At 39.8% G+C, this 21,288-nt stretch overlaps 1 protein-coding gene across 4 annotated transcripts in view; it reads left to right on the top strand.

Annotated features, from left to right (window-relative positions):
• The window catches only part of TBC1D30 (TBC1 domain family member 30), a 37,251-nt gene extending 16,442 nt beyond the window's left edge, over positions 1-20,809 (top strand). The window contains exons 1-13 of one of the 4 annotated variants that reach the window (XM_089486166.1): positions 1,904-2,060; positions 3,161-3,222; positions 4,780-4,845; positions 5,339-5,464; positions 6,241-6,426; positions 15,372-15,540; positions 16,280-16,448; positions 16,908-17,013; positions 18,232-18,344; positions 18,730-18,869; positions 19,001-19,207; positions 19,536-19,595; positions 20,067-20,809. In XM_089486166.1, coding sequence (XP_089342292.1) covers positions 1,904-2,060; positions 3,161-3,222; positions 4,780-4,845; positions 5,339-5,464; positions 6,241-6,426; positions 15,372-15,540; positions 16,280-16,448; positions 16,908-17,013; positions 18,232-18,344; positions 18,730-18,869; positions 19,001-19,207; positions 19,536-19,595; positions 20,067-20,809 — 2,304 coding nt within the window. Of the gene's footprint in view, positions 1-1,903; positions 2,061-3,160; positions 3,223-4,779; positions 4,846-5,338; positions 5,465-6,240; positions 6,427-15,371; positions 15,541-16,279; positions 16,449-16,907; positions 17,014-18,231; positions 18,345-18,729; positions 18,870-19,000; positions 19,208-19,535; positions 19,596-20,066 lie in introns of those variants that run through there. The other 3 variants (XM_089486168.1, XM_089486167.1, XM_089486164.1) reach the window with 3 other exon arrangements.
• Positions 20,810-21,288: the final 479 nt, after the last annotated feature.

Here is a 21,288-nt window from a genome sequence, read left to right as displayed (position 1 = left end):
GATAATGAAAAAGGAGTCTTGGCATTTAATATAACATTAGTCAGCCAGAGAGGATGTCACATGAGGATACATAAGAGCGAGGAAGGGCTATTGACATTAACGCTTTGAGAGCTAGTCTTGGTGTTTCTGGTCTGACACACAAAGGGTTAATAGTCTTTGTCAATCTCAATCTAAATATTTGGAAAGGGAACTTCACCATAGAAAGTGTATATAATCAGAAGAATAGCAAAGTGCATCTGTATCAATACTCACAGGAGTATTAACTTCATGCACCGTGCCGCTGATATCTCTTGGGCTAGTTCCAGCCCCTGGGGTCTGTAGTCCACCCAGGAAAACCCTTACATCAATATAAGAATGCATTTACAAAAATAAACCGGGAGATTATCTTTAACGGTACTGACACCATTTATAATCTAGACAGCTGGGACCTCAATGCTTACATTTAGCTGGCATTTTTAAGATTGTAATGTTTTATTCATCTTCCTTGTATATTCTTAGCAGATGAAATGAGGAGCATGCGCCTCACCTCTTTGGGGACCATTATATTTTAACTTTAGCTGTGTTCCATGAGCCATTTCAGTGAATGCGGGCTAAGCGATGCACTGCTTTTCTGGTATTAAAAAAAAAAAAAAAATTATTTCCTCGGCAAGCTATTCTAAGCTCACCCATAAGGCATATACTGTACATTATACTGTATCCATCCATCCAAATTTTGAAGAATTTGTGCTAGCTTGGGGGGGGGGGGTGTCTGTTGTCCTCCCCTGTATGCTTTATGCATATTTTGGGAAGAAATAAAGTCCTGTTACATCCCATTTCTAGCTTCAGAAGCACAGCTGGCCTCACACAGGCATGTATTGGGGGCTGATCTTGGTGTATATGTAGGCCATTTGACAATAATAACATCTGCTGCCCGTGACTTATGTAATTTGATTTATTTTATTTTTACCAGGAATACACAGTGATGTATTTTGCTTGGCTGCTGCCCCGAGTCAGGTTAGGTCAGCATCCCAGCTAAAACCCCTTAACCTCTGCCATGCCATCCTCTTTCCTAGGCACCCGGATGTGATGTCATATTACCCGCACACTGCCGGGAGGGGGCCTTAAGGATTCAATGGAGCTGCTGCCATGTAGACACAAACCCAATTAGTTATTTGTTACTGAGTCTAACTTACTAACTTAAGTGTTGGTTACAAGGGCTCTCACCCACGACCCGTTGAGGAACATGGTAGTTTTGAGGTAGGGCTAGTCAGTCAAGGCCAATAAATGTAATTGTTTATGCACCGGTGTTAAAATTAAAATATCACTGTGCTATTGCTTTTTGGGTGCAACAGTGCCACCTTGGTAGCTAATTTGCGTCAAATGTCAGGAGCGCCCTCCCTTATACGTCATGCTCTTATATCACTGATAATTTCCGTAGGTGAATGTATGGCATTTTACGGTACGCCAGGTCGCTTAGTGCCTTTCCTGGGCTTCAGTTTGTCCGCGAGCCACTTCTCCGTAAATCCCTTTGAAGAATAGCGTTGCGTAGGCGGCGTGAACGAGGAAGAGCCGCTCTCCTTCAGAATGATATCATTGTGAGTAGGCGGGGCCGCTCGCATCCTGATCCCGCCTCTTTCCTGCATCTCCTCTTGGTTACCTCTGCAGTGCAGATGCCCTCAACAAAAGAAGCCCTGTACACTCGCACCGTATGCGCGCCCGGATCTCGGCCCCTTGTGCCCATGGCTGGTTAATGTGACTGCGGATATTACCTGCACCCGAAGCCTCTGCTTGCCGTCTGACAAATATCTGGCGGGAGAGAAACTGATGTATTTGCGTCACCGGTGAATGACGGTTGGATCGCACCGCTGCCATCGAGAGCCGGCGATCTGTTTTGGTTTAGATTGCATCTCGACTCGGCGTTTCCATGAGGCAGGAGAAGCTAACGTGCTCCCTGCGGCGTGGGAGTAGATGTCTCAAGAGGCAGAACGCGGGTGGAGTGGGCAATATTCTGAGCAATGTGCTGAAGAAAAGGAACTGCATCTCCCGGACTGCACCCCGGCTGCTCTGCACACTGGAGCCAGGTGAATGCCTGCTGCTGATCTATGCTCGATCAGGGTGTAGTGCTACTCCCAATGGAGGCTTTCCTCGCCGTTTCCCCCAACAGCTAGCCATGCCTAGGGGCGAGACACTCTGAGCATTGCCCCTTCTGATGGGGGCGTACTAGTGTGAGTCACCGAGTGATACTTGGCTCTTCCCATCTGTCACTTAAGGGGTATAATCATGTGTTAATTCTTATTGAAGAGTTATCGGATTAGCAGCCGTTGGCTGGCAGTGCATGAAGCCTGCACAGAATAGGACACACACTGTGCCTTGCAGGAGCCGAGGAATGGAGGCACTTGGTAAAGCATTGTATAACATGGAGCTTGCTGTGCTGTGGCTGATGCTGACTCCTGTTCAGGCAAATGGCTGCTCTTTGCTTGGTTTCCAGTGGTTGCTGGGTGGGGATTTATTTACACAGTGCTGTACCTGGCTGGGGCCAGTGACATTAGATTGCCAGGCCTCCAGCTCTCTTGAAGGGGTCTCCATGACCCTGTAGATACGTAGTGAGCTTGGTTGGGTTGTGTAAGCAAGATCAGTTACAGTATTATGCTGAGCACCTTTCTGTTGTACACGCATGTACTGGGTATGCTTGGATGAGCAGTGAATGACAGGAACAGTAGTCACTGGCATGGTTTATTATCTTTTTATATAGCGCAAGCAATTTACACATCGCTTCTTACAGTACATACAAAGGGTATGACAAACTTTAACTTTATCTTTAATTTGTATCACACATGTATGGTACTCTTCTATGCTCATCAACCCTACCGATGATCAGTTCTTCAGATTCCTGCAAGCAGGCTGGTGGTAGTTTGAAGGAAAGAAATATTTGGGCACTGGGCTGTTTCAGCACTGGACAGCGTCCAATCTGACTTTAGTTTCAATGCGTAGATAAATGTTTATGGAGCATATCTCTTCGGAAGGACTTCACACAGTATGTCCTACGTCTTACGACTAGCCTACAATACATCTAAGTATATTTAGAATTTTATTTTTAACACGGGTTATTGTTGAGTGTATTGTGATAATTGAATTAATTGACTGGGAAATAGTCCTGAAATCCCTATTCTTTATTCTTCAGGTGTGGACACGAAGTTGAAGTTTACGCTTGAACCCTCCCTTGGGCAGAATGGCTTTCAACAGGTACTGTTCCTATATATTGACCTATTTTACAATTATATCTCAATATACTTTTGTAGAAATAAAGAACATGTCGGCATAAGTGCCCATTCTGGACAAATCTGAATTACTAAGTCTTTGGCCACTGTGGCTTAAAAATACCTAAGACATCATTTTCTAGAGAAAATAGAAATGATGTCCTTTGTTTCTGTTGTTGTACTTTAACAAGATGTATATGTTCTTCTGGCTTCCTTGTGCCCTGCAGAATGTTTATAAGCCTTTCCTCTTTACTAAAGCAGCCATGCCATCCTATCTTGCTGGAGACCATACCTACGGCACACAAGTTGGCGCTGCTTCTAGTTCCTGATACTATGTACATGTGCAGAGTCCGAGCACTTGTGACAGACAAGCTGTCAGGAAGCCCCTGTTGGTTAAGTAAACAGATTAGAGACCCAGGAACAGTGAAACAAACGCAAATATGTCCATGTGTGCACGTGGCATGACTATCATATGATCGTGAAACAGTTGATTTCATGATCACACCCTCAACTTCTCAAATTGATATTTACCTACCATGTCAGGTGATTTGCATTAAAGTAGCTTCAGTCACTTAGTTGACCTTTTCTTTGTTTGAGAACCCTCAAAAAGTGTGTTGAAAACATTCTAAACAAGCAGTTGATATACATGAACTGACAGGTGGAACAATAGAATTAAGTAAGAAATAACTCGTAATGCACATTATACTTTTTATAACCCACTTTTGTTCTTCCCCTGCATCAAAAAGTCTTTGTGATAGGATTCATGTTTTTGTGCGTCACAGACTCTATTCTCAAGTTACCACTAATGAAGATTAATTGTTGAGTGCTAAACAAGCAGGAGAGATGAGTGAACCTTTTCACAAACGAATGAAATGAAACAAAGCTTTGGAACCTGTGTCACTAGAGCCATACCAAATTTATGCATGTATTTGATTGGCTGCAAATTGGAATTATAATTCCTGCTTTTAGTAGAGGCAGCTAGCAGAAGAGGAAAAAACCTCCAACAACCAAATGTCATGCAGTAAAATTCACTGGTGTCCATGGAAAACTTAACTTAATCAATATACATTTTAAAAAAATCAAGGTTTATAACATTTTAACGATACTTGTTTTTCTTCCTAACTCACATGTGAATGAAATGCATGCATACATTACAACAAATAAACACATTTCAAGTGACCTGTCCAACTACCTTGAGCACATGCAACAGTGAGCTGCTCATGCTCAGTTCATGTATGCTGTGGCTGTAATAGTGTAGTAAAGGATTTATGCCTTTTTAAAGATGGTGATATTTGAGTTTTGGATTTATTTTCTCAAGCAACATTTGAATGTTTGTATTTAATGTATTATTTATTTATTATTTATCTTTTATTTATATAGCGCCAACAGTTTATGCAGCGCTTAATACAATACATATACTCAAGGGGTATGACAAGACTAGAATTGATAGAATAAGACAAACCGATACATTAGCTGGAGAGAGCACTGCTTGCAAGCTCACAATGATAAATACATATATATAATTTCTTTTTCATTTTTATAGTGGTATGATGCTCTTAAAGCTGTGGCCAGACTCCCAACCGGTATACCAAAAGAATGGAGGCAGAGAGTAAGTGGTTTTTTTTGTGTGTTTTGAAAACTTCTTTTTTTTTTTTTTTTTATGCAAATTATGTTGTTGGCAGACTACCTTCACTGGGACATTTCCTTTTCTTAGGCACTGTCTTGCTTTGTGGATCATTGGTCATTTGGAAAGATCCTCTAATTTTCCTTGATTGGCCCAGTAAAGTATAAAATCGATGGAACAACACTGTCCTCTTTAGCAGCTGAAGCTGTGTTAAGGTAGACAGGCAGTCCAACCCTTGCCCAAATCTGGTCACATCCAACGACAAAGTCCCGATTTGGACACCTGGAATGTTGGTTGGCATGTCTAAGTGTTCCAAACTAAAATGCATATAAGTTCCATTTCATAGATATATTTATGAATGAGACCCCATGGAATAAGAGGCAAGGAAGGTGTTTCTCATTGTGCTTACTTACCCAGTCACCTTAGGCTGTGGAGTGTTTTAGCAAGCATTTAAAATAATGGTGCTCATTTCTTCTAGGTATGGCTAAACTTAGCAGACCACTACTTGCACAGCATTTCTATTGACTGGGAAAAAACCCTTCGCTTTACATTCAATGAAAGAAGCAATCCTGATGATGACTCCATGGGTATACAGATAGTTAAGGTAACTACTTTTAAGTGAACCTTATAAACTATAATGTCATTATTAGTTTAATTTTAATCGCGATCTTAACAAAAAAGTTTACTTTATCTATCTTCTGAGCCCAAAAGAAATGTAATATTACAATAATTCTTCTCACATTGATATGGGTTACTAACATTTTGGATTGAGTTAGATTTTTTTTTTTATTAGTATAAAAAGTACTACCCCCTCATAATCCTTTATACTGAAATAAAATAGGCATACCTAGATGATGGTGATCAAGCACAGAAATAACCACCGTTCAGAACTTTCTTGCCAGAACTGGTGGAAATAGTGGAGTACAGAGGTGGAGTGTGCTGGTTCTTCTTCTAAAGATATGTTTGGATATTTTTCCCTTACTGGTAAAGAATGTATATTAAAGTACTTACAAAGTTCTTTAATATTCGTTCTTCATTAGTAAGGCTATATGTGATACTAGACTGTTCCTTTTAAGTTTTCTAAAGCATGGACTTGAAATTCTTGTTTGTACAGACCAGTCTACAACTGGTTATGCTACATTGAAGTTTTGCTTAATGTTAAATACTAGTTGACTCACCAAGTGATTCAGACATAGCTCAGCTGTTTAATCATGCAATATGATTTACTAAAGTATGCTTTTTGGAAGAGCTTTTTCAGGCACGGTTCTGTCAAAAGTATGTATGGCTTAAATGAACTTTCGTGTAATGCATAATCCTTGAAATACCTCTTGATGAACACATTTGGTGAAGGAAATGTCCATGCTTTATTAATTTCCTTAGGATCTACACAGAACAGGCTGCAGCTCCTATTGCGGACAGGAGGCAGAGCAAGATCGAGTGGTTTTGAAACGTGTCCTGTTGGCCTATGCCAGATGGAACAAGTCTGTTGGATACTGTCAAGGATTTAACATATTGGCTGCGCTCATACTGGAAGTCATGGATGGGAATGAAGGTGATGCACTAAAGGTGAGTACATACCACTTGGTAAACAGAAATTAGGTTTTAGGGGGTAATAGGTATTAACAAAGGGAGGGGTACCGATCATTTCGGTATACTAAAGTATTCTCTATGAGAAACAGTCAATAAGAAGTCTCTGCAGCAACACAAATCCACTTGTAAAAAAAATAAATATATAATATTGCTACTGTTCTGAAATATCTTGCATGTATTGAACTTAAACATAACATTACAATATGTGTCTCGTTCATTGGAATGTTTAGTCATGTTGTGGAGAGGAACCTCCTGGGTTTGTGTCCTAGGTGTGGATGTTTCTTTGTTGTTCTATATCGCTATTGGATAATGCAAGGTAACAACCTTTCTAAACATCAGCACTGACAAGACATTCAGTATTGCTCCAAATTAGGGGTTATTTATAAATAGTGGTTAATATGGTAAATGTCATGAAATGAGCTGAAGCGGTGAAAGGCGGAGAGGGAGAATGTTCCTCTTCTTCCCTCTACAAAATTTGTGCCAGTAGCTTTACAGTAGGGCTGCAACAACTAATCGATAATGATAATCGTTGCCAACGAATTTAATTATCGATTAGTTGAATCGATTTTTATCGATTATAACATGAGGGTTTTTTCAGAGCAAATGCTCCCTAAAATACCCCTCGTTTTATAATCTGTTTCAGCAGTTCCTACTTACCAGTCCCTCCCCGCAGTCACTGCCGATTGGCTGCAAGGAGGGACAGGGAGAATGGGAGGGACAGGGAGAACGAAAGGGACAGGGCCAAACTGTCGATTGGCCCCGCCCATTTCCTATAGCATCCACATAGCTCAGGAACTCATCTAATTGTGAGTATAAGATTAATTTGGGCTGCGGAAAGTTAGGGGAGGTGGGGGTTAATTTAGGGGCAGTTATAGTTAATGGGGTATTTAGGGTTAATTTAGGGGCAGTTGTGGTTAATGGGGTCTTCAGGGTTAATTTAGGGGCAGTTGTGGTTAATGGGGTTTTCAGGGTTAATTTAGGGGCAGTTGGTTAATTTAATGCTGAGGACTGAGGGTTAACTTAAGGTGCAGTTAGAGGTAAAGGGGGGGGCAAACTAAGGGGAATGTAAATCCTGGGGGCAGTGAAGATTAACCCTGTATTTTTCAGTAGCGTACCTAGCGGGGGGCGGGGGGGTGGTTCGCACCGGGTGCCGCTCATCAGGGGGGTGCCAACTTGCCGGCACCCCTCCAGAGACAGACAGTAATGTCCGCCGCTGGAGGAGCAGGCTTGCAAGGGAGCGGTATCGGAGGTCTTTAGCAGACCTCCGGCTCCCTTGAGTAAAACCACTCAAGGGAGCCGGAGGTCTGTTAAAGGCCTCCGATATCGCTCCCTTGCGATCCGCGCGGCAACAGCTGCTGTGCGCCGGGATTTGTTGTCGGATCCCGGCGCACAACACTGAAGCCGCGCCCACTGCCGTCCGTGCCCTCTGACCCGGAAGAAGACAGAAGAACTGAAGAAGAGGAGCGAAGAGGAGGAAAAAAAGCTGTAAGGAGAAAAGAGGAAAGGTAGGAAAGCATTCAGTGAGTGAGAGTTGATTGGTATATATGGATTGGTGTGTGTGTGCGGATTGGTAAGTGTGTGAGAGTGATGGGTGTTATGCTGTACCATTTTCAATGTATTTTTCATTATATAATTATGCTCTAGTACATCATAACTCCCATCACTCTATACTGTTCCATACAGTGGCAGAGCTGGGAGACGGAGGCCTTGCACCCCCACCGCAGGACTCCTGAAAGGTAAGTGAGAGAAAGTGGGAGAGGGTAGATAGTTAGGAGGGGGTAGATAGGGAGAAGGGAGTGAGACGGGGGGGATAGGGGGTAGACAGGGAGAAGGGAGTGAGAAGGGGTAGGTAGGACAAAAGGGAGTGAGAAGGGGTAGATAGGGCAATCATACTCCTATCATGCCAAGTCTGCGAGTACATCCTGGAATCTGGGTATGCCTGGGCATGACAGGAATGTGATTGCTGTTAACAATTATATATATATATATATATATATATATAAATATTGTTATTTAATTGTTTTGTCCTATTTTGGTGTGTTACTTACTTGAAATAAGTGTTAGATTTGTTTTATGGTGTGGGGGGGGGCATATTCCGTTTCGGCCAGGTAAATGCTGAATTTTAGTTTTCAGTCCAGAATTTGTTTTCGGTGCATCCCTACTACTAATGAAGTGGTAGGCCTACACCACATCAATGTTTGGCTTAGTATATAGTGATAGGAGTTATGCTGCACTATTGTCAATGTCTGGCTCAATGTATAGTGATAGGGATTACGCTGTACCACCGTCAATGTGTGCCTCAGTATATAGTGATAGGTGTTATGTTGTACCACCGTCATTGTCTGCCTCAGTATATAGTGGTAGGTGTTATGCTGTACCACCGTCAATTTCTGCCTCAGTATATAGTGATAAGTGTTATGCTGTACCACCGTCAATGTCTGCCTCAGTGTATAATGATAACAGTAAGTGTTATGCTGTACCACCTTCAGTGTCTGCGCCGGTATATAATGGTAGAAGCTATGCAGTTTTAAAGTGTGTGTGGGGGGGTGCCACATACAGGATCCGCCCCAGGTGCCAAATACTCTAGGTACGCCCCTGATTTATTTATTAAAACACCTTGGCTGCTAAGCCATTTCCCACCCTGGTGCTAAGCTGGTTTTTCGGCATTTTGGTGCATCTCACGTTTAAACGCGTTTAGAAGTACATTTCTTGGGAATAAACTATACAAACCATATATTTGTTTTTTTCAGCAAACCCAGCAGATTCCAAATATACCATTTATTTTTGTCTCATTAAGTTTGCAAAATAAAGCCAAAAATGGGATAAAAGTGTAATTTTTCACTTCCGACTCCATAAAAACTAGCTTGTAATGTTATTTTTCTAAACTCTAATATCAAAAGCTGTGTTGCTAAATATTTGTAGTAGGTAACCGGTCTAAAATAAACAGAAATTGAGAACAGTAGACTGTGTTTTTCTAATATTTTATAGCTAAAAGTAAAATTTATTAGACTATCACAAAAGACATCTTTAAATTTAATGCATAGCTGCCGTCAATTAAACAGCTCTAGCTGCCCGGGATGTTAAAATATGCCAACAAAACTATATATTTTTACAAACTACACCCCCAGCCGCAGCAAATGAGGTCTTAGTTGTATTTGTATCACAAATCTGACGTGCACAACAAATAAATTAAATTAAAAGCGCCAAGTTAATTTGTCTTGTGCTACGAATACATGCAGCCCCTCATTTGATGCGCCAAGGGGTGTAGTTTCTGAAAATATATACTTTATGTACCATAATTTAACCTCCCAGCTGTCTAGAGCTGTCTAATTGCAGGCATCACCCCTAAATGTTTTAAGACAATTTTTTAACAAGATTCTCCAATCTGCCATATCTGAAGTTAGTGGTCTAGACATCTGGGAAGTTAAATTAGGGTACATAAAGTACACATTTCAAGAAACTACACCCCTTGGAGCTTCAAATGAGGGGTTACATGTATTTCTAGGACAAAAGTTGAGTGCACAAATAATGATGGAATATGTCGCTTTGACTAGAAAATGTTTTTTCTAACCATAGCAACATGTTCATTTGTGTCTTGCGCACTCCAGGTTTGTACTAGAAACACATACAGCCCCTCATTTGATGCGCCAAGGGGTGTAGTTTTTGCAAATGTGTACTTTTTGTGCCATAATTTAACTTCTTACGTGAGCAGTAATGCCACGTCAAGGCTTCAACCCTAATTACTGACCATTCACACGCCTTTCATATCTCCATTCACTCACAGAAGCACACGCCATTATTTCCATACATTTACTCACAGTAGCACACACCATTCTTTCCCCTTACAATCCCAAAGAAATGATGGTAAAGGGAGAAAAAAAATCACTTTTGCAGCAAAAATACGTTTTGCAGTAAAAATGCAAGGCGCTCCAGGGATGAGATGGTTACTCACGTACCGCACGGGCTAAATGGCTGATTTTAATAATATTTGCAGTTCATCGGGATTTCAAAAGTTGCCTTCCTCTACCATTGGCTACATTTAACCCCATGATCAAAGGGATCATGGGGGTTAAAATTTAGTATCGGCCATTTTTAAAAAGGGAATGAGACTTTTTCATAGCTATATGATCACTGTGGTAACATTGGCTACCACAGTGATCATTTAGCTAGAATACTTAAACATTTTGTATTTTTTTTTTAAAGTTTTAACTAGTTTGTTTAGATAATTTAATTAGGGGGGTTTTTTTTTTTACTTTTTTACTTTTTTTGTAAATTTTAATTTTTTTAACTTTAATATTTTTTATTCTTTTTTCACAAGCATTATACCGTTGGAAAGGTGTGGCGATTACCATTATATGTTGGGGGTCTGTAGCTGCTTAGATGCCTGAGATACAGGCATCTAAGCAGCATGCCCCCATACCATTTTAACTGACAATTGTCAGTTATTAATAAAGTTGCGCGGTGACGTCATCGCGTCATTACCGGCCGGATCGGGTGGTCCCAGTGATGCCTTTCAATATGAGGGGCAGATCGCCTGGGTAGGTGGTGATGGGGGTCCACAGACCTCCATCAAGGTAGGGTAGTGCTAGCGACGGCATGGTGCCGTCGTTAGCACCTGACTGGGACTGCTAGCGACGGCACTATGCCGTCGTTAGCAGTCAGGGGGTTAAAGTATTGTGTCTGTGAACGAGTCTGCAATTCTGACCGCACTATGGCATATCAGGGGGTTATACGGCATACCTGGGGAGGACCGAGTGACATATCTGGGGGGTATAAGGCATACTGGGGTATATAAGGCATATGTGGGGGGGCAGTGTGGCAAATCTGGGGGGCAGTGTGGCAAGCCTGGGCTCAAATGTTTTTTTTTATTCTGCCGTTTGTTTTTAACATCCTACGTTACTTTATTAAATTATTTTAAATAAATGAAAATTTTACATTTTTCTATCCGATTAATCGAAAAAATTATCGACCAACTAATCGATTTATGAAAATAATAGTTAGTTGCAGCCCTGCTTTACAGATTAACTGAGCATCTACAAACAATCTCTCTTACATTAGTACTGAGTTACAACTTTGCATGAGATTCTATTTTTAGATTTTCTTTTTTCATTTTGTGATGTTAATATATATTTAAAAAATAAACAATAAAAATTGTATATAAATGGCAAAAATGTGTTTTTAATAAGATGGTTTATCTGCGACAAAGTTCTTTCATTGAAGCCGTCGGTGATCTTTTCAGCCGTCTTGGATATGCCATTACTGCCAATGATAACAGGACAATGTATTCTAAACGAAGGGAGAGACACAAAGAACATTTAATGTCACATGATCACACTACATTCACAGAGTCATTAAAAATAAAATGTAAGAAATAATAAAGGAATGTAAACTTTTTTTTTTTTACATATACATTTGTTTAAATGATGCACATACGTACGGATGCACTTGTATGTTTCTAGAACTTTTGTGACATTTTTAAAATATAAAGTTACCTTTGTAGGTGGCAAAGTCCTGTCATATGGAGGGTTTCTAGAACCAATGCTGATCTGCTCAAGTTTCTTCAGCCCACTACCAATATTTGGATGTTCCCTATTGGTTTTTTAAGCACGTCTTGGGAATGCTGTGATGTAACCCTTCTGAAAACAGGAAAGAAGATGTTGTCGCATCTTCTTATTGTTGTACCTGCATGTGGGGTCTCCATTGCTCAAAAACTCAAATGCATTTGCAATGGCATATAGCCCACAGTCCTGGCCGTTTGGTTGCTGATCTACGTCTAGCAGTACCACACTTTTCAGTGGGTCATCGATGACATTTTGGTAGCATTCCTCAATCTGCTTCTGGGCTGAGAGGGAGAGTTCGTCCGGCATAATACTGTCTGCGATTTCCACTCGACCCCTCCTGAAACATGAGGTAAACCAGTGTGCTCGGTCTGCGTCATAATGGATTTGAACAGCCTGCCTACTCACTGGTTGAAATCCAATGTGTGCCAGGAGACAAGACTGTAAACCATCAGACTGAAACTGCGTCTTGAATAAATTGTGAGCAGCATCAATGAGTCTGTCATCCAACCATTCCTGGTTCTGCAGAATATGCAATTGCTCGTAGTCCAGATTTAACAGAGCTAGCCATTCCACAGACTGATCCTGATCAATGAAGGAAAGATCTGTGTTTTGTTCTCCTTCATTGCTGGAGTTAGTTGGTTTGGTTGGTGGCTTCACTGGTTTTCCATGCTGAATAATTTCTTGAGGAAAATCCTCTACAATGCGGTGCAATTTGTCTTTCAATACTTTCTTAGCCCCCTTCAGTATCCTCACACTTTTTCTACGTTTGTAGATACGTTTTTGCTGATGTAAGCGTGGCGAGGCTCTTTTACCCGTGGGTGCTGAAGAGTTGTTTTCCAATACAGCCACATTGTTCCCAATAGCTTCGTTGCTAACTTCACGTATAGTCGACACAGGAAGGATTGTGTTTGTTGTGTGTGACGTCCTCTTTTCTGCAGAGTTGCGCTGATCTTCCGTTGTTACAAATCCTTTTGTGCGGCACGTGCGTTTTCCATTTGGTGTCTTTTTGGAAATCAGCTTCTTGTTGCTATCAATTTTCCCAATTTGTTTCTTTTTGGGAAATATTTTACTTTTTTCCTTCATAACCCTCCATTTTTTGCTCAGTGATACCACTGTCCTGCAAAACTTCTGACTCCAATAGACACATTTGGAAAAGGGAATATTTCCAAACAGAACTTTCAATGCAAACAGGAAACTACAATTCATGTTTAAAGCGCTTTCAGATCTGCTTGTATCAAGAAAAGCAAAAAAATATATATCATATATAAATATATATATATATATATATATATATATATATATATATATAGTCAAATAGGTGCTATCACCACTGCTGTCTTGCTTTCTAATATTTCAGCTCCAGTCCAACATCCAAACAATTGAGATGCCAAACAAGATGTAAGCGAAAAGCAGGTCAGAAGCTTTGTTTACCAGGGTGCTTTGTGACATCACCATTCTGATGTCATTGCAGTGCTGATGTCACAATAGTTTGTTTTTTTTTCTTGATCAAGCCTGCAGCCTTTTTCTTTTTAAGGCATAAGCTTAATGTACCCATGGAGAACATCCATTAATAAAAATGAGCAGGTCAAATGAGTGCGGGATAAGAATAATGTATTATAGTAGTAAAACTCCAGCACTGGTACACCTCGCTTTCCCTCGTGCAGTGACATCATTCACCCATTACATAGTGATTTTGGGGATTGATACAATGAACTGTTGGAAAATCTAATAAACTTGGTGTTCTTGAAACTTTTTTTGCGTTTTGACAGTATTTGTGTTTATTAAAGGGGAGCATCTCCACCAAATGTATCGGTTTGTCTTAGTCTGTCAATTCTTGTCTTGTCATACCCCTTGAGTATATGTATTGTATTAAGCGCTGCGTAAACTGTTATATAGTTTATATAAATAAAGGATAATAATAAGTTACATTTTACTCAGACATAAGTGGCTCCTTGATATAGTGATGCCTAAAACATGTTTAGAAGACAGTAATCAATCAAAAGAATCTGATCCTTATTGGGTGCAGTATGAAGCTGGCAAAGTGAGTTCAGAATTCCAACTATATGCAATAATGCTTTGGCACTCTGATGCCCAGGATTTGTTGCTTCAAAAAAAAAAATTATAGTAATGCCTGCAGGTGGGTTAAACTGTAGCCCTGAAAGCTATATTTTGTAGGAATGGCAGTTGGTATACTCGTAACAGCCGCCTGTGGCCCTGGAAGACGCAAATCACTCTCTCTTGCCTTTACCATCATGTATGAAGTATCAGGCATGTGTAACTGTAGTTAAGGCATTACAAAGGCATGAACCTCATTTGCATGTCGCCACCTAACTCGTTAATGCACACCTCCCAACTGTCCCTTGTTCTGTGGGACAGTCCCGTTTTTTGGGGGGGGACTAAACTATAATGTGAAACCGATGAAGCCTGGGCTATATATAAGGTACCATCCAAATGTTTGGGGTCCCTTAGCTGTTTTCATGGAACACAAGGAAATTTGTAACTGTGTAACATAATTGCAAAAAGGATTTTCTAATGATCGATTAGCCTTAAACTTAAACCTGGATTAGTGAACAAAATGTGCCGTTGGAACACAGGAGTGATGGTTGCTAATAAAAGGCCTCTGTACACCTATATGGATATTCCATTAAAATCAGCCGTTTCTTGCTAAAATAGTCATTTATAACATTAACAACCTCTGCATTATATTTATGATCCATTTCATGTTATCTTAAAGGACAAAATGTGTTTTCTTTCAAAACAATCTATACATATAGTACTGTGCAAAATCGGAGGCGTCATGGCGTGCGATACACACGTGTGGGTTGTGATTGTGCGCTGCCGCCCTGAAGAGGTCATCATAAATTAAGGGAAATTCTCTATTTGTGCCAATCTGTACCCTACCCTAATCGCTGAATTGTCACGCTCAGAAAAGCTGAAATCTCCAATGGGGGGAGTCAGTCAGTTTCCTTGTATAGTTGCTTCCATTCAGGGAATAAGATTGTCTAGTTGCTGCATTTTGAAGGTCACCATGAATTATTCACATTCAATATCTGCTCTCCTAGCTTCCTGAAACTACCCTTTGATTTTGTATTCAGGCTTCAAGTGGTAGAAAGTTACTACTAACAACAAAATATTTAGTAGTCTTGGAGAATCTAAAATTAGTTTTTTTTTACGGTGCTTGGTAAAGGTGAAATAATATCCAACAGTTTTTTTTTTTGTTGTTTTTTTTTAGAATACATAAATTTTTCCCTTTCTAAGTTGTTTTTTTGATTGTTCCATTTGACGCTAATTATGTGTTTGATCACAATGTGGCTCACTGGCTCACTCTCTCTTTTCATCTGGTTTTATTTCTCGTAACAGATAATGATCTATCTCATAGACAAAGTGCTTCCAGATAGTTACTTTGTTAATAATCTGCGAGCTTTATCTGTGGATATGGCTGTGTTTCGGGACCTTTTGAGAATGAAACTGCCTGAACTATCCCAGCACCTTGATGTACTCCAGAGAACCGCTAACAGGGAGAGTGGAGGTGAGTTGGTCTGGAGTACTTATCCATGACATTGTTTTGAACTGGAATGTGCTGTAAGGTAAATAAAAAAACAAATAACTATATATATATTTTTTAACATAGGAACGCAGAATTTGACCGCAGAAAAAATAATTTGCCCATCTAGTTTAGAAAATGTACTCATGTCCGTATTCAAATGACTGTAGCAATACTTGGTACAATACTTGGTAAACACGCCAATCCAGGAGCCTGGTACTCCTAATGGGTAGTTATAACATTTGCTAGTGATACCATTTGCAGCATCAGCCGCCAACACAAATGCCACAAAAAGTGTTTGTTCATAAATCTCAATGTGTTTAGATGTAGCGGTGTATGAGACGCTTACTGCGTATGAGTTTATGTCCTGTGTCAACAATCCAGGGGGCTGTGAGCAGGTAACAGGAGTCGAACAGTGTGGTTCATGATATCCACAATCAATTTAATCTCCGACGAAGTATAAAACAATAGATCTGGTACATGTACTATTCAACAATAAGACCACGGGGAATATAAATCCATGGTCTGGTGCGCAGTAGCAAAAAGGTCTTTAAACCACAACAGACATGAATCCGACCATGGTTTTGGTCTACTATGACCCCATTACCAAATGACTGGCAGATAAAAAAAAGAACTTTACTTATAAAACGATGCAGAATTTCCTAGATATGTAATGTGGTTCTACATTCCATCAATCCAAACCTCTTTCTTTGTGCTTTTGCAGGAGGTTATGAGCCCCCTCTCACAAACGTCTTTACAATGCAGTGGTTTTTGACTTTGTTTGCGACCTGCCTTCCCAATCACACGGTTCTGAAGATCTGGGATTCCGTGTTCTTTGAAGGGTCAGAGATCATCCTTAGGGTCGCATTGGCCATTTGGGAAAAACTAGGAGAGTAAGTGTGGATATTATTATATGATGAGGATACATTTAGGGTTTGAAATGAATTGCCTATTGGTAAACAAGTAACAATGTGTATCTAGTTAAGATCTGTATATTCTAAATATTTTCTAAAAATCATTGTAGCACAGTCAGGCCTGATATGAGCTAAGCAAATCTAAACATGTTTTCATGTCAGTGTAAAAGAGAATACGTGCTCTGTGTAGCATAAATAAACCCATCCTTAGGATGGACCATTGCATGTTTGTGACCCGCATAGTGGATGTAATATTCATTTTGTGGACACAATAAGTCTACGTTTATCCCCAATTTGGTGGGTAGCAGCAATAACAGGAAGTTTAGCCATATTTAAATACAAAGCACAAATTACCAGCACACAAATCAAAATCTAAAATATTAGGCTGCTATGTGAGGGGGCACATAATGCATATTAATTGTGATCTGTGTCTTATAGGCAGATTGAATGTTGTCAGAACGCCGATGACTTCTACAGTACAATGGGGAGGTTGACCCAGGAGATGCTTGAAGATAACATAATAGACAGCAATGAACTGATGCAGGTCATTAAATAAATTTTTTTGCCATATTTTGTGAGTTTTTCTGCTTGATTTTTAAAGGTTATTTGACTTTCCTCTGTTTTCTAAATATTTGACATTTTTACAGTGCAGTGAAATGTATGGTCTCTGTAACTAATGAACATGCACCAAGTGATGTAGTAGTTGGGGCTGCAGGAGGTCTACCTTGTCTGCCTTGAGTCTGAGTGCGGTCAGCCGTGCTGCAACTCCTGCAGTCCTGGTTGTCAGCGCTTTGTACGTACCCATCTGGTGGCTGAAAACTGAAGAACTAACTGTATGTTCAGAAGTCATGGAAATGTGCCTACCTTGTATTATCAATATTTTTATGTAATGCCTAAATGTATTCTACAAAAACAATGCTTTTTCATCTGATATGTAGTAATTTCACATACCTAAAATATGACCTGGACAGCATCAAAGACACCCTTCCCTAATCTTTAGGTTTCGTGGCAATGTTTCTTGTAGCCATCTCTAAGTTTCTTGCATCTGTCCGCTGGCAGTTTCTCCCACTCGTCAATTATAATGTGTTCAAGCTTCTGAATATTCGCAGGATTCCTTTTCCTGGTGGCAAATTTCAACCCATTAAGAAGAGTCCGATCTGATTGAGAACATGACTAATTTTCCAGCCATTCTTTTGTGCTTTTGGACATGTGCTTTGGATCATTGATCTCCTGGAGGACCCATGATCTTCAACAAAGACCTAGTTTTCTGAAACTGGGTAGTGCATTTCTCAGTAAAGTGCCATTGTGAAGCTCTGCTTTCATGGTTGCATGAGGTCAACTCCTCAAGTACCAGAGACAGCAAGTAGCCCACAGCTTTGCAGATCCTCCACCACCCTTAACTGTAGGTAGGGTCTTCTCCTTATAAACTTATATTCATCATCTAAAAACATATTTCTGGTCTGCATTGCCAAAAAGGTTCTACTTTGGTTTGATTTCCCCCAGAATTATCGTGGTTTTGGCAAACACCTGTTGTGCATCTTTTATGTTCTACTTTTAGCACCAGGGTAATCCTTGGCCCTTACCCATAAAGCCCTTTTAGTTTAGTGTTCAGTGTATGGTACAGGTTTAAAATCATCACTCCAGACCTCTCCTTCACCATTTTGAAACAGAAACAAGGAATACACTCATTAAAGCCATCATTGATTGCAGTGGCAGTTTATCACAGATGACTAACTGTATTTTTTCATGCATTTCTTTTCAGACTGTTTACTCTATGGCTCCGTTTCCATTCCCACAGCTGTCTGAACTGAGGGAGAAGTACACCTATAACATTACCCCATTCCCAGCACCTGTTAAATCCGCTTCATTCTCTGGGTAGGTAGTGTTTGTGCTCTCTTTTGTTGCCAATACAAGTGGTAATACTTGGTGTGGAATTATATTCTTTAAAGAAAGAGTAATTAGAGAACCTTTCCTGTAAAGCTCTTTCCTGTAAACTTATTAGTGGTAAACCCACGGTTTGAAATGCATGTGTGCTTTTATTTTTCCTTATTAGAGTTCAGCATGAAATGTTGATGTGATATGCTGTAAAACAAAGTAATTATGTACTTATGGAATTCATCAATACTTTGGTAAAAACCCCATATATCGATTCCCCTTTGCATTTAATATCCACCAATAAAAAAAATAAATCTGTTTTTGAATTATTAAAAATCCACATTGTCTTACATTGTACTGAATTTGTCTATCTTCTGTGTTCTAGGTGTTCAACGAAAATGCGCGACAGTGATGAAGAAAATGATGTGGATGAGGATGCTATTAATGCCAATTCTGTAGGCTGTCTTGGACCATTCAGTGGACTCTTGGCCACAGAGCTGTTAAGTTACCAAAAACAAATAAAAGGTAATACTGATCAAGAAAGTACAAACTTTTTTTTTTTTTCTCAATTGTGAGATACAGTATTGTGGTGCTCCTTATTTTTGTGTAGGGAACAGTTTTTTGCAAGGTTTTTAATGATCTTTACCTGTTTACAGATCAAAAAGAGGAACAGGGACTGAAACCAAATAATATTGCTGAGCTGAGTCCGGGTGCCATAGATTCCTGCCGGAGCGAGTATCATGCAGTGTTTAACAGTATGATGATGGAGCGCATGACCACGGATATCCATGCCCTGAAACAACAATATTCCAGAATTAAGAAAAGGCAGTTGCAACAAATTAACCAAGTCTATATTAGAGCAGGTAATTGCATTATTGGTCTATCATCTTGTCCATGTAATGAGAAATTTGCAAGGATAAAAGTTAGCCTTTAAGAAGCCGACATGCTGATATTATCTAGATTTGGCTTTCGAATAATCAAATTAATGTATTTTACAGGTGTCTGTTTTAGACTGATTATAATGCCACTGCCATTTGTAGTCTATGTGAATACTTCAGGGTGATATTGAAAGAAGCTGATTTCTCACAAACTACTACATTAAATACCTCCTTTAGATGTCAAAGTGTAGCAACAATTTTTATGTCAGTGGCATTTAAGTTCCCATTTTAATGCATTTACTTTTCAATTTAGGGCTTCAAGAAGAAAAAGACCCTGGGATCCCACTTGATCCCAGGGATCATCTGACTAATGGTATTTAAACGTTTTTATTTATGTGTCCTTATTTATATCATACATGCAAAGTCATCTTTTGCACTGGGACATCTGAATTATTTCTTTGTTATTAATCTAGCCTTTAGACATGTCGGAACTGCTTAATGTTGTGAGTTTAATATGAGAATTGATGCAATCAAGATGATGTCTTGTAGCAAGGATTACCGTGCATGTATTTTCAAATTTTAATCATGTTGAAATGATTTTTTTCTCATTTTTTGTCTTCTTGTTCTTTATATATCTAAATGGAAAAAATCTTGTCAAATTAATTTACTCGGATGTCTAATCATTTTGCTGATACTGATTTTAAAACATAGGAGTTTGGTGAATGGTGCACTTTTTACTGAATCTTATTGCAAATAAACTTTTTTTTTCTTCTATCTATCCTCAATGCCTCGAATGTATTTAAATGGAAGCATGTTAACTTGCCAGCACTTTGCTTTGTTTCAGATAAAGGGCCTGTGAGCAGCATCCTGCCATCTCAAGTAAACAATTCTCCAGTTATCAATCATCTGTTACTTGGTAAAAAGCTGAAGCAGGTGAATCGATCGGCTAAAAATGCAGTTGTGCAGTTACCAACTTCAAAATCCTCACCGCTTCTTAATGAAGACTCAAAGGGCAAGATGAACTCACCCTGGAGAACCCACATCAGAGTTCATCGAAAGACCAAAGGTCAACTTGGCTATGGAGACACAGTTGGACTCATAGAGGAGCAAAATGAGGTCCCCAAGGATCTGGTTAATGGGTCAAAAGAAGCTGAAGAATCTATGCAGATTCCTACTACAACAGTTGGAGGAGAAACCAGTTTGGATAGAACGGTTTTGAAAGTTGACAGCCATTCTGCTGAACCAGTCTATCAGGATGAGAATGCAAATGTGACTGTTGTGCAAAGCAAGTTGGAGGCACTGGAGCTAAACGCAAAAGACGAAGCGGAGGGAAGGTCAGAGAATATCTTGCAGCTTCCACCCCCCGACTTGCAGAACATGTCAAGTGATAGTGGAACTTTGGCAAGATCACCCAAAGAACAGGTCTTTAGCCCTTTCCCAAGTGTCAAACCACTTAGGAAATCCACCGCGGCCAGAAATTTGGGTTTATATGGTCCAAATAATAGAACCCCTACTGTGAACTTTCCACACATGAGCAGGAGCTTCAATAAGCTGTCCAATGGTACAGCTGGTAGCAAAAAACGATAACTTAACGTAAGCACTTTACACGCCTTGATAGCTTTAGTTTCTTTTCCAAAACGGAGTCTTTTTTTTGTTCTTTTCAGGTGCAATGCTCTGTAAGGCGACGTCTGAAATGATACAATTCAATATTTGCAATTGCATCATAGTATATGTTGCTTTCTGTAAGAGATACTTTGGGAAAAGGTGTTTAAAAAGAGTTTATTTGCCTGTATTGTGTTAAGCTGTTACATTTCTGTACACCCCCGCCTACAGGTCTCCCCCAATATAGTGATAGAGAGACATAGGCTGATGGGCCAAATGCTAAGACATTTATGTTATTTAGTTGAGGCTAACGAACCTATATTATCGGACAGGAACGCACCCTACAAAAACCCTACCAGCGACCTCTGGCATTGTAGATTACGGTTTGCGACTATAGAAGATACATCTTATCAACACGTGTGAAACATGTTCCAACATAATTTGTATTGCGATGATGCACTGTT

Source organism: Sceloporus occidentalis, unplaced genomic scaffold (assembly GCF_023333645.1).
Source record: "Sceloporus occidentalis isolate IW3139 unplaced genomic scaffold, rSceOcc1.0.p SCAF_28, whole genome shotgun sequence".
Classification (NCBI taxonomy): Eukaryota; Metazoa; Chordata; class Lepidosauria; order Squamata; family Phrynosomatidae; genus Sceloporus; species Sceloporus occidentalis.
The sequence above is the reverse complement of the archived record's forward strand: the minus strand, read 5'-3'. Positions and strand labels throughout refer to the sequence as shown.